This window comes from Aethina tumida, chromosome 1, assembly GCF_024364675.1.
Source record: "Aethina tumida isolate Nest 87 chromosome 1, icAetTumi1.1, whole genome shotgun sequence".
NCBI lineage: Eukaryota > Metazoa > Arthropoda > Insecta > Coleoptera > Nitidulidae > Aethina > Aethina tumida.
The window spans coordinates 37,580,276-37,593,446 of NC_065435.1; the positions used below are offsets into that span (position 1 = coordinate 37,580,276).

Consider the following 13,171-nt stretch of genomic DNA (forward strand, 5'->3'; position numbering starts at 1 on the left):
TTTCCATTGAGCCGCGAATAAATATTTGAGCGTTTGTGAAAATAGCACGTTTTTCATTTGCTGCGAAATTCGGTCAAACTTGATGTAAATCGATAAAATAACAATCAAATTTCCATTAGTTTGAATAATTAATATCTTTTATTAGTACAGTGCCGTGAAAAGAAAGGAAACTTACCGATTAAACAAATAACCGATTCGACTTTTATGAAATGCATGAATTAAAATATTTCGGTCCGCAATCTTATTCACTTTCTTACTTTACTATTTTGTGCTATTAAAGTTCGTTGAAATTCTAATCTATCTATTAATTCTTCTCTCATCTTCTAATTTAATGTAATGATTAAATCCTCAGAATGGAAAGTAATATGCATTAATATAGTCAAAGTTAGTAGTTTCGTAGCCAAACTTAAATAAAGTTTGTCACCTTGAGAGCACTATTTTAGAGCCCCGCTCGTGAACGTAACTGTTAAATTATCGTCCAACAACTTTCATCATTTCATTAAGGGTTTACATTCATTTACAATACATATTGACGTGTGAGCCATTTACAAAATTTCTTTCTCTCTGTGAAAGCAATAAGTTCCTTAAAATGTTATTTTAATATTCTTGCTACAAAATTTATTAAAAAATACAATTTCAAAAAATTCTCTCTGGAAAAAACTTATTGAAACATAAGATTATTTAAGATCATTTTAGAATTCGAAAAGAAACCCTTCTAAACCGAAACATATTATCTTGTAACATTTACTTATACAAATTTTTAAATTTTTTCAAGTGACTTAAATTTTGGGTTAAACAAATTTTTGCAAACAAAAAGTTTTCACAAAAGATTAAAATAAATATATTACAGTTTGTATAATATCAATTGTAATGACATTGCTATTCTATCCAATTATTAAACCAAATCATTTTTTTGCCAAATTCTACAATTTTATTATCAGTTAATTGTTCAATAATTTGATTAATAAACTAATTAAATTAACTGTCATATGTGATTATATACACATTGTAATTTACATTTTTATGTAAAAAAACTAAATACACAACAACAAAATGCATCACCATATAATTTAAAAAAATTCCAATATACCGCAAATAAATATATTATACCACTTAATATATGTACTATTTAAATTGTTATAATTAACGCGACAACATGTTTTACATGACCGTTTGCATATCGGTGGGCATGATTTAGATACAATTTATGTACAGTAGAGATACTGCAAATCTAAAGGTTAAATAATGTCCACCTCAAATTATTGTACACTAAAAAAATATTTAAAATATAATGTACGTAATTAATAATAAGAAAAATGCCGATCCCTGGGTGATAAATACAATTTTGCAATGCAATCTTCAACATATTAATTTCTCAAAACAAGAATATATGACATTAATATTGTTAGACCCTTATATATGCAAAGCGTACGCCCCTCGTAAAAAACTTATACGAACTTATACGAAAGAACTAACGAATTAATCATCAACAACAACATAACCTTAATGTAACTCTTGTTTTGTTACATTCTATTATGTTTTACAAGTGCCTTTTTCTTCATTAAATTATTTTCAAACAAACAATAAAACAATGAAAAACACCTTTGTATTGACAATACTTATAAATTTGAGTGGAATTTTAACAGAAATAGATCAACAAAACATAAATAATGTGGAGGTGAAAGTAAACAAATGTTGCGAGAAGGACGAAATTTACATCGGCAAAAGTTGTACCAAAGTGAATTCAACATTAAGATGGAAACCTTTATTCACTTCAGAAATGGAACAAACCAACTTGCAAGTCAATTACCAGTACCTAACCTATTAGTTATCTTTGAACAAGTCGATTACATCTCTGCATATTTCAGGTTGATAACTGGTCTACCAGATTGTGGCAAAACACAACCATGGCCCATTTACCATTATCAAAATTCGACGGACATTTTACGCTTATTGCCAAACGGAGTTCTACGACATTATTATGATCACAAAATTCCAGGTGAAGAAATGGAACTATTAGAAATGATATCGAAAGGAAAGGACATAATCTATCATGACTATGAACCAGGAAAATACTGTTTAGATAATGTAAATAATTCATTACTTTAATTCCATTATTACTATTCTTATTACTTTGAATTTGTAGAAAATAGAAGAAACATTTCGTTCAGAATTTTCATATGTTTGTGCCCCAAATCCAAAAGAAGACTGGTACAAGTCGTCAAATTTTCTGATGAGAAACGTTGTTAACCCTACAACTCATTTAATTAATTTAATCTGTTTGATTGTCATATCAATCATTTATTTCATTATGCCCACATTAAGGGATCTAAATGGCAATATTTTAACCACAATTTGTTTATGTCTGATTGTTAATCAAAGTTGTGATTTGATCAGATTGTTGACTGTTTTCAAAAGTCACATCAGTTTATTAATCACAGGTAACACCATATTACTTAAAATAAATCAATCAATTAATTAATTAGTTCTGCAAAAACTGACCGATTGATGGACTGTTGTTTTAAATTTTAGAGGCAGCTTGTTATTTCAGCTTGTTAGCGTCGTTCTTATGGTTGAACAGCTTGGGTTTCTACATTTGGAAAACGTTCAAGTAACCAATAACAATAGAAGAAATACTAATTTTTTATCGATAACTTTTACAATTGTTTTAGATCGAGAAACGTATTTTTACGAATAACTGATGGTAAAAAATACCTGTATTATTCGTTTTACGTTTGGGGTTTGACAGTAACTTTGGGAACATTAGCAATTTTCGCACATTTCACGATGGATTATCAAGAAATCAACAACAATTTACCGTTTGAAAAACAACAAGAACAAATCGGTAAGAAATAGAACAATAACAATAGAACCGAATACGTTTTAATAAACGAATTAATTTGTTATTAGGATCGTTAGGAATGATTATATTTTTTGTTCCTGTCGCCTTTACAATTTTAATCGATGTATTTTTCTTCGCCACCACCTTGAAAACCATAAACAAAATGCACACATATGGAAGAATTCATCACAAACTAAGACACAGGTAATTAACTAAATTATAAATATTTTATACACCGTTAATAAAACGTGTTATTATTAGTTTTAGGATGTTTTTACTTCTATTAATAACAATGACGTTTTCCTGGTTGTTTTTTGTTGCCTCGTTTTCCAAATACGCGGGTCTGATCAACGTTCATATAATTTCAAACATGTTTTTGGGGCCAATTTTCGTTTTCATATGTATTTTTAATCAAAAACACGTTGCTTATCTATTGAAGAAAAGCAATGTTTGTTGTTGTTGTTGTTGTTGTTACTGTTGTAAACACGATCAAGAACGTGAACAAGAATTCGGCGACGAAATGACTGCGATGAATTCGAACCATGACTATTGGAATTGAATCTCCACTGCTCACTCAATTAGTAATTTTTTTGTGATTTTAATTTATTTAGTGAAATAATTGATATTATTGTGTACTTAATTTAATTTTTTATTTTTATTGTTAACTCTAGTCTAGTTTGTCCATTTTTTTACTTTGTACTTAGTATATATCAGATGTGCCTTTTGACTTAAGAACTTCACCAATAATAGTATTAGTATAAATTTACTAACAAATCTTGTGTAATTTTTACAAATATTTTTATACACATTAAATAAATATTATTTTTAAGATTGATTCATTTGAGGCTCACATGAAATTGAACACGATGGTGATGACCGCCAGTAGCAGCAGCAGCAGCAGCAGCAGCACATTTTCAGACAACAATAGTTAAATTGAAAGTGTCAAAATGAACGTCAAAAGCATGAAATGTCATCAAAATTGATAGAAAACAAGTCATAAATCGCGAATTAAACCGTAGACAGTAAAATTCTTTCGATCGGGGGGTTTTTTAATGAGAAATCGCAAGTATTCAACCAACCAGTTATGTAAACAATCAGTTCCTCTTCCGGTAAGTTGTTAAACAAGAAATAATGTCTTCGCGTCTGAGTCCGAAAAATTCGGAACTGACCGCGTTAGAACAGAGAGGTTACGTGATCGGCAAGAAGATCGGTCAAGGCTCTTACGCGACTGTGCACATCGCCGATTATTTCGGCGCACCATCGAACAATTCGGGGAACTCGAGTCAAGTGAAGAAGATGCGTTTGGCATGCAAGATATTCGACAAGGAGAAGGCGCCCAAGGACTTTTTGGAGAAGTTCTTTCCTCGAGAACTGGAAATACTGATGAAGATCGAGAACCCGCACATCATCCAGGTGCACAGCATCTTGAAACGTGGTCCGAGGGTGTTTATATTCATGAGGTACGTTGTAAGCACGCATTTATTTGCCTTCAACAACGGACGGTTGTCCTCTTTCAGATACGCCGAAAACGGCGACCTGTTGGACTTTATCAAAAAGAACGGCGTCGTTCCCGAATCGCAGGCCCGAGTGTGGTTCCGTCAGATGGCGAGCGGCTTACATTACTTGCACAACAAGAACATCGCGCATCGCGACCTCAAGTGCGAAAACGTGCTCTTGTCGAAACGGTACAACGTCAAGTTGGCCGATTTCGGCTTCGCCCGCTTCTGCTCCGACTCGGAGAACAAACGCACCTTGTCGCAGACGTATTGCGGTTCTGCGGCCTATGCGGCGCCGGAAGTCGTCCGGGGGACCCCGTACAATCCGAAGATGGCCGACGTTTGGTCCCTGGGCGTCATCCTGTTCATAGTGTTGAACGCCTCCATGCCGTTCGACGACGCGAACCTGAGAAAGCTGCTGAAGGATCAGATGACCAAAAACTGGGTGTTCAGGTACGCACAGAGATAGCAGAGTAGCAGCCGTCGTATCTGTATCTCGATTGTTTCAGGTCTCGCGTCAAAGACAGAGTGTCTCCGATCGCCAAGTCATTGGTTCGTCAACTCCTCGAACCCGATCTGACGCTTCGACTTACCCTGGACCGCGTCGTCCAACACGAATGGCTGAAACAGACGAAGAAACCGAGACTGATGGAGAAGGAAGGGATCGTGGCCGGTGATTTTCAGTCGCCGGAGAACAAGAGGAGCGAGATGCGCATCGGGATGGACGCTTGATTTGATTTTCATCCACCTTTTCATTTATTTCATTTTTCTTATTTCTGGGGTAAATTTTAGTGAAGTTGGGCTTCGACAGTTTGAATGATAGATTTGATTGATTGATTGATTGATTGATTGCTGAATTTGTCATGCGGTAAATACACACCTTTATAAAAGTTGAATTTGTTTTAGTTGTAATTGTCAAAAGTGACTTTTGTCATTTTCAAGTTTGGAACGTTAAAATTAATAAAAAAATTATCCAGTAGAGAACATTGAATATGGCAGACGACGACGAACGCGAATCGGGCAGCGAATACGACGAACTGAACGAAGAACAAGAGCCCGAAACGGAAGGAGAACTCGAAGAAGAGGAAGAAGAACATTCCGTTTGCGACGATTGCAACGGAGGACCGGGTGTCTTCGGAGCGATCGTCGATTGCGTTAGAATGGTATACACGACCAAGTACTACTGGGACATTTTCAAAAGCACGCTCATTTTCATGTTGGCCTGGAAAATGACGAGGGAATCCAGGAAGATGGTGATACCGCTCAAGTATCACGTGCCATTCAATAATATGTTTTGATTTCGATTGGAACCTTTAGAAAATTTTCACACAGGATGTTTTTTCTGTATAATAATAATAATAATAATAATAATAAATTGCTTTTGAACCGTATATTGTATTGATCTATTTATCATATAATAGAAGTATTATTTGACATGTGATGACATTAACAAGTATCTTTACTGATTTACTGATTTTCTTAACGTAATTCAACAGATTTGAAAGAATCAGAACGTCGATAGTGGTAAATATTCAATACACCAAACCACCTGTATGCAACACAGATAACACTAAACTCCAGAAATATCAGTATTATTTTATATAGGTACCCAACTTTTTTCAGGATTTTAACCAAGTCTCAGAAACTACCAATGAGTGGGTATAGACTAAATATTTCACTGTTGAAGTATTAGATTTTGTGAATCTCAATAATGTTTGTTTGTGAAATCTCAGTCTAGTTTTCGAACAATAAAATAAAATTGTTATATTCAAGATTCAAAAGTATTAAAAGTCGATAACGTGTAAATAAATGTTATAAATGAACAATTTGGGATTTGAAAATCCTGACTCTTTCCCGACAAACATAATTTTCTATCTTGCATGATGTATCTGAAGAAAAATAAGATAATATAATATTTTTGATCACACATCTTTCTAATAAAGTTAAAAAATGACAATTAGTGAATAATGAATGTAATACATGTAAAACATGTAAAGTATTCAGTTTGTTATGATTGAAATGTGAAATTTTCTGCTCCTCACGTTATTTTCTTAGTTATTTTTATCAATTAAAAGAAATGAAACTGATACTGAAGGAAAGACCAAGTTGTTTTTTACAAATTTGTGTTCTGTTGTGAATAAAATAAGTATTCTGTTCACACGAATATTTCTCTCTCTTCTGTGAGATATTCATAAGTTTCTGTATGATATTAATAGAAATAATTTGCTCTTCACACTGCTTTCGTATTTAATTTCATACAAAATAACAAGATATTATTTTATTATTTATCTTTTTGATAGTAAAAAGTTAAAAAGTTTGTCTTTTTATAATTTAATCAATGAATAATGATGATTTATAAATATATAAAGAGTAAACACCGCTTTTAGCTGTATTCATGAAATGTTTTTTTGATGTCATTATATTTATCAGAGCAGGAACTGAGTGGTATTTCATAATTTTGTATTAAATATTATTACACAATATAGTCCCGGGGTTGCACAACACCAATGTATAAATGATAGAACAGAATAACGCTAAACTGTTTATTGAATAGTTAGTATAAATGGTAGGTCTGATCAGTCCGAGGGTTAGTGTAGTTGAAGACGGCCTCATGACTTTTCATGGAGGTTCCTGTGGTGTCCATGGCCTATCCTTTAAAAAAAAAAAAATTGTTGAAATTTAGCAAATGCCAACAATCTAATTAATACAAAAGAAACGAATATTCTGCACACATTAACAGATCTAAATTCATAATGTTTTTTTTTTAAATTTAAACATTACGGGCTGTACAAGATTATGACAAAATATAGATACAATTCAATTGAAATAACAATTAATATATAATCATATTATATATGAATAGTATTTGTATTTAGTTAAATTTTAATGTACATGATTTTTAATATTATTTTAATGTTTGCATCATTGTCATGATTAATTTGAACAATACTTAGAATTTTTGTACTTAAAAAAAAAAAAAAAAAATTTCATTTTCTTCTAAAAAGATACAACAGGCTTATGGTAACTAAAGTAGGAAATGAAAATGTTTGATTTAAATTTATCTCTGTATTGGGTTTTCGAACATTGGATATGGCCATTCAAATAATAATCAAACGAAAACACTATTTGAACAATACACAGTATATACACTTTGAATTTACTAAATCAATTCAATTCAATTCAATTCAATTCAATTCAATTCAATTCAATTCAATTCAATTAAATTTCATTTATAAGATATACATATATCCGGTGACGCGAACGTACGAGATTTCACTTATCCAAAAAGTGTCCAAAGGGCACAGCATACTGCGCGTGCGGCTGACTTTCTTCTTCATTAAAGGTGCATTTATTCAATAAAATAATATAATAGAATGGTTAGAATAAAGAATAAATGAATATTATAGAGACCAGAGCATTGTATATTTATCGTCTTTGTTTTCACCAAAAATATTGTGTGGTCTTTTTTGTTAACCAATTATGTAAGTATGTCGGAGGTTTCATGTAAAACGCAAGATTTTCCGTTCTGTATGGAATTAGCCATAAAAATGATGTAAAATAGTGGTATAAATCGTAAAAATATAGTAAATTTATATTTATTAGGATAATTAAATGAGAATAATGTATGCGCTTAAATTATTCCTCCTTTTCTTAACTGTTTTGTTCTATCATAAAAACTGGCCCGATTATCAAATGTAAATAAATTTGGAGGATAAACAAAATAGTCCAAATATTATATGGAGATATGGGATATAATATGGAGATACGGAGCAAAGTTGGTTGCCTAATAACGTCAAACACACGAATACCCACAGACTATATAAAAGTGGTATGTCACGTGGTTTTGTTGACACATGAGAATAAAGATTTTTGTTGATCTAATTTAAAATTATGAAATAATCTATTAATAATAAAATGGAGTGTTTGTTAGTGACAAATAATTTTATGAATTAAGGTTTCATATAGCCGTAAGATGAACGAATATTGTAAACTTGTGTAACAAACACATGTTTTTATTATCGTAAAAATATTGTAGGTTATACACAACTTATGAAATTGAAGAAGAAGAAGAAGAAGAAGAAGAAGAACCTGTGTAATGAAATAAATCGAAAATTTTGTTAGGTATTAATGAGATCAATGATCAATGATTGATGATTGTGGTACGATTCACAACCATTCGTAATGGCACGAGATAGGTTAAGGATAGAAAGAAATGAGTAAAGTTGAAAATATGTATGAATTTAGAAGCGATTTTGTCTTGAAGAAAAACCAAAATGTGCATTAGATCAATAAGCTTCCGCATGTAAATAAGAGTTGAATATATTTAATTTGTAATAAATATGTTGGTGTATATAGAGGTACCTCTGTACATGAGATATTCAATACCGAAATTGATTAGTTTATTTATATTGCATGTTATAGTAAATTATATAGATATATTAACTAATTAAATTTGTATTGTTTTAACAATGTACTTAAATTTTCATGGTATTATCATATTCATATTAAAAATGAGTTGAGTATTTTTAATTGTATTTAATTGTGACAACGCAACTGTTATTTTTGTATAGTTTTAATGTTGATATTTTAATTGAATTAAATGTATTGTTAAAATTTAAATAAATGAGTTTCAGAATAAAAACAAGTGTTGTGATTTCTTATAAATGTATGTTATTTTGTTTTACTCTATCGAGTATTGAATGATTCGTAACTAACTATCTAATATAGCCATAGTCAGTTGATATAATTGTGCAGTGTTTCGATGAGTTTGCAATAGAAAAAGTAAATTCTGTTAAAATTACTAATCAGTACTAACGAAGTGAGTGTGTAACGTGAGCAAAATAATGTGTATAAATATTGGTAAGAATAGAGTAAAGTATGAATGGGGTAAAGTATGACATGACACATAGGTTATGTATGCAATAACGGACGTGCATGAAAAGAAGAAATTCACATGTATGAAATATGTGTTTGTTTAAAGTGAAAGTTAAAGGCAAAATTGAATATATTTTCATGTAAACAAACTGTTATGATATGACATGACATGATAAATAGGTTATGTATGCAAGTATCAAATGTGCATGAAAAGAAAAAATTTAAAAGAATGAAATGATTATTTAAAGTTAGTAAAGCAAAATTGAATAAATTTTCATTGAAAAAAGTAAATTGTACGATCAATAACGGAATGATTCGTGATATCAGATAGTTGTCTTGCTAAGATATATAGGTTATGTTAAGACAGAAATGAATAAAGTATGAAATCTCTTTGAAATTTCAAGCGATTTTTCTCGTTCAAAGACTAAAATGTGAGTTAGATCCTTATGCATCTGTATGTGCAAAATGAGTCCAATCTGTGTAGGAAAAATCTCTAAAATCATAATTTTTTTTGGAGCGTATTAAAGAAACCACCGGCCTTAGCCGCCCATCCTCCCCCGCCCTGTCCTCCCTATTGCTGCCGGCGCCATCTAACGATGAGGTGACTTGAACATTTCTATATTCTTTCGGCAACGGCATCTATTGGTACAATTATTTATATATTTGAGTAGAATTTCAGTGTTCAGTGTTTTTAATAATTTGTTTAAAACACTGTTGTTGCAGAAAGAACGTAAGTAAATAAAGACTTAATATACATGATTATAAAGGAATTATATCTAATGTTGGTGTCTATCTATCTAATTTTCAGTTGAAATGACTGAAGTGTGGTGTCATAGACGGTTTGTTACATGTGATAAATTTGCGGTGGTAATTTTATTAATAAAACTTGTGTTTATATTTAATATTTCGGTAGGTTTTTCAGTTTTAAATAATGTAGGATAATTTGAGTTTAGTTTTAATGTAATTATTGTATTAGTATTAATGTTAAGCGGATTATTATTTTTGGTTAGAGTTTGTTTGTGAAATTTATATTTCACGAGAGGATTAATCCTTAAACGTGAAGCATGTGCGTATTATATAGTATAAAATCATCTGATTATTTGTGCATTAGAGAGAGTTGAATTGTGAGTACCTCCGTCTGTTTGTTTATAGAAGTAAACAAATAAAACGGTAAGAAATATGTGAGTTGTTGAAGTGATGAAATGTTTGTTAACAAAGCATATTCAATCAGTTTTAAAATGTTAAATGATGAATGTAATATATTAAAAATGTGTAGTAGTTGTAAGAGTTATTACATTGTTAGTTATATTAGTGTAACAAATTGTCAAATAATTATAAATATATATATTTTAATAAAATTAATATTTTATACCATTTTAAAAATAAATTATGAATGATAAATGAAACAGTGGTGACTGTGATTATTATAGAAAAGTGTCTTGTATGTGTTGTTCAATAAATATTTATAAATAACCGCTGTTGTTATTGGATAATAAAGAAAAATTGAATGTGAAATTGATTATATGTTGTACATTAATAATAAATAAATATTATTATCGGTTAATAAGCCATTATATATTGTAAAATGAATTATATGATGTATAATATTAATAAATAATTGTTATTTTGTCTGGTCTCATTTAGTTTAATGTCTTATTGTCAGGTGTGAACATGGGTTGTTTTTAGAGTATACATAAGTATATTTTGGTGTGGTCTCGGGTATTATTTAGTGAGATTTCAGGTATTTTTCGGAGTGGTCACACAAGTTATGTGATGTGGTCATACGATCCTCTTTAATGGTGAAGTCTCAGGTGTTTAGTGGAGTGTTGTCAGGTATTATATAATGTCTTCTTTTTTTATACCATGGTCTCAAGTCGTTATTGATGTGGTCTCAGGTATTTGCAAGGTGTGGTCTCAGGTAATATTGGGGTATGGTCTCAGGTATTTTCTGATGCGTTCCAAGATATTGTTGGATATGGTGTCAAGTATTTTTTAGATGTTGTTTTAGAAATTTTTGCGGTGTGGTCTCTGGCAATATTTTGTTATAGTCTCGGGCATTTTTTGGTGTTTTCCCAGGTATACTTTTTATGATATGGTTTTAGGTATATTTCGACGTGGTCTCAGGTAATATCTGGGATGGACCGAGTTACTTTGGCTGTGGTCTCGCATCTTTTTTTTAATTAGTATGGTCTTATGTTATTGCAGAAGTTTTATGGTGTGGTGTCAGATTTTTTATGTGTATTTTGGTGATGTTTCAAGTCGTTTTAGGTTAGGTTAGGTTAGGTTAGGTTAGGTTAGGTTAGGTTAGGTTAGGTTAGGTTAGGTTAGGTTAGGTTAGGTTAGGTTAGGTTAGGTTAGGTTAGGTTAGGTTAGGTTAGGTTAGGTTAGGTTAGGTTAGGTTAGGTTAGGTTAGGTTAGGTTAGGTTAGGTTAGGTTAGGTTAGGTTAGGTTAGGTTAGGTTAGGTTAGGTTAGGTTAGGTTAGGTTAGGTTAGGTTAGGTTAGGTTAGGTTAGGTTAGGTTAGGTTAGGTTAGGTTAGGTTAGGTTAGGTTAGGTTAGGTTAGGTTAGGTTAGGTTAGGTTAGGTTAGGTTAGGTTAGGTTAGGTTAGGTTAGGTTAGGTTAGGTTAGGTTAGGTTAGGTTAGGTTAGGTTAGGTTAGGTTAGGTTAGGTTAGGTTAGGTTAGGTTAGGTTAGGTTAGGTTAGGTTAGGTTAGGTTAGGTTAGGTTAGGTTAGGTTAGGTTAGGTTAGGTTAGGTTAGGTTAGGTTAGGTTAGGTTAGGTTAGGTTAGGTTAGGTTAGGTTAGGTTAGGTTAGGTTAGGTTAGGTTAGGTTAGGTTAGGTTAGGTTAGGTTAGGTTAGGTTAGGTTAGGTTAGGTTAGGTTAGGTTAGGTTAGGTTAGGTTAGGTTAGGTTAGGTTAGGTTAGGTTAGGTTAGGTTAGGTTAGGTTAGGTTAGGTTAGGTTAGGTTAGGTTAGGTTAGGTTAGGTTAGGTTAGGTTAGGTTAGGTTAGGTTAGGTTAGGTTAGGTTAGGTTAGGTTAGGTTAGGTTAGGTTAGGTTAGGTTAGGTTAGGTTAGGTTAGGTTAGGTTAGGTTAGGTTAGGTTAGGTTAGGTTAGGTTAGGTTAGGTTAGGTTAGGTTAGGTTAGGTTAGGTTAGGTTAGGTTAGGTTAGGTTAGGTTAGGTTAGGTTAGGTTAGGTTAGGTTAGGTTAGGTTAGGTTAGGTTAGGTTAGGTTAGGTTAGGTTAGGTTAGGTTAGGTTAGGTTAGGTTAGGTTAGGTTAGGTTAGGTTAGGTTAGGTTAGGTTAGGTTAGGTTAGGTTAGGTTAGGTTAGGTTAGGTTAGGTTAGGTTAGGTTAGGTTAGGTTAGGTTAGGTTAGGTTAGGTTAGGTTAGGTTAGGTTAGGTTAGGTTAGGTTAGGTTAGGTTAGGTTAGGTTAGGTTAGGTTAGGTTAGGTTAGGTTAGGTTAGGTTAGGTTAGGTTAGGTTAGGTTAGGTTAGGTTAGGTTAGGTTAGGTTAGGTTAGGTTAGGTTAGGTTAGGTTAGGTTAGGTTAGGTTAGGTTAGGTTAGGTTAGGTTAGGTTAGGTTAGGTTAGGTTAGGTTAGGTTAGGTTAGGTTAGGTTAGGTTAGGTTAGGTTAGGTTAGGTTAGGTTAGGTTAGGTTAGGTTAGGTTAGGTTAGGTTAGGTTAGGTTAGGTTAGGTTAGGTTAGGTTAGGTTAGGTTAGGTTAGGTTAGGTTAGGTTAGGTTAGGTTAGGTTAGGTTAGGTTAGGTTAGGTTAGGTTAGGTTAGGTTAGGTTAGGTTAGGTTAGGTTAGGTTAGGTTAGGTTAGGTTAGGTTAGGTTAGGTTAGGTTAGGTTAGGTTAGGTTAGGTTAGGTTAGGTTAGGTTAGGTTAGGTTAGGTTAGGTTAGGTTAGGTTAGGTTAGGTTAGGTTAGGTTAGGTTAGGTTAGGTTAGGTTAGGTTAG

At 32.1% G+C, this 13,171-nt stretch overlaps 2 protein-coding genes across 2 annotated transcripts; both read left to right on the top strand.

Annotated features, from left to right (window-relative positions):
* Window positions 1–1,488: 1,488 nt before the first annotated feature.
* Window positions 1,489–3,401, top strand: LOC109601464 (probable G-protein coupled receptor Mth-like 5). The gene is made up of 7 exons (XM_020017712.2): window positions 1,489–1,812; window positions 1,869–2,088; window positions 2,147–2,441; window positions 2,533–2,611; window positions 2,673–2,845; window positions 2,911–3,046; window positions 3,104–3,401. The coding sequence occupies exons 1-7, from the start codon at window positions 1,592–1,594 to the stop codon at window positions 3,399–3,401; spliced, it is 1,422 nt and encodes a 473-aa protein (XP_019873271.2). The 5' UTR covers window positions 1,489–1,591.
* Window positions 3,402–3,973: 572 nt separating this feature from the next.
* LOC109601465 (testis-specific serine/threonine-protein kinase 3) lies at window positions 3,974–5,700 on the top strand. The gene is made up of 3 exons (XM_020017713.2): window positions 3,974–4,302; window positions 4,360–4,791; window positions 4,848–5,700. The coding sequence occupies exons 1-3, from the start codon at window positions 3,974–3,976 to the stop codon at window positions 5,068–5,070; spliced, it is 984 nt and encodes a 327-aa protein (XP_019873272.2). The 3' UTR covers window positions 5,071–5,700.
* The last annotated feature ends 7,471 nt before the right edge of the window (window positions 5,701–13,171 follow it).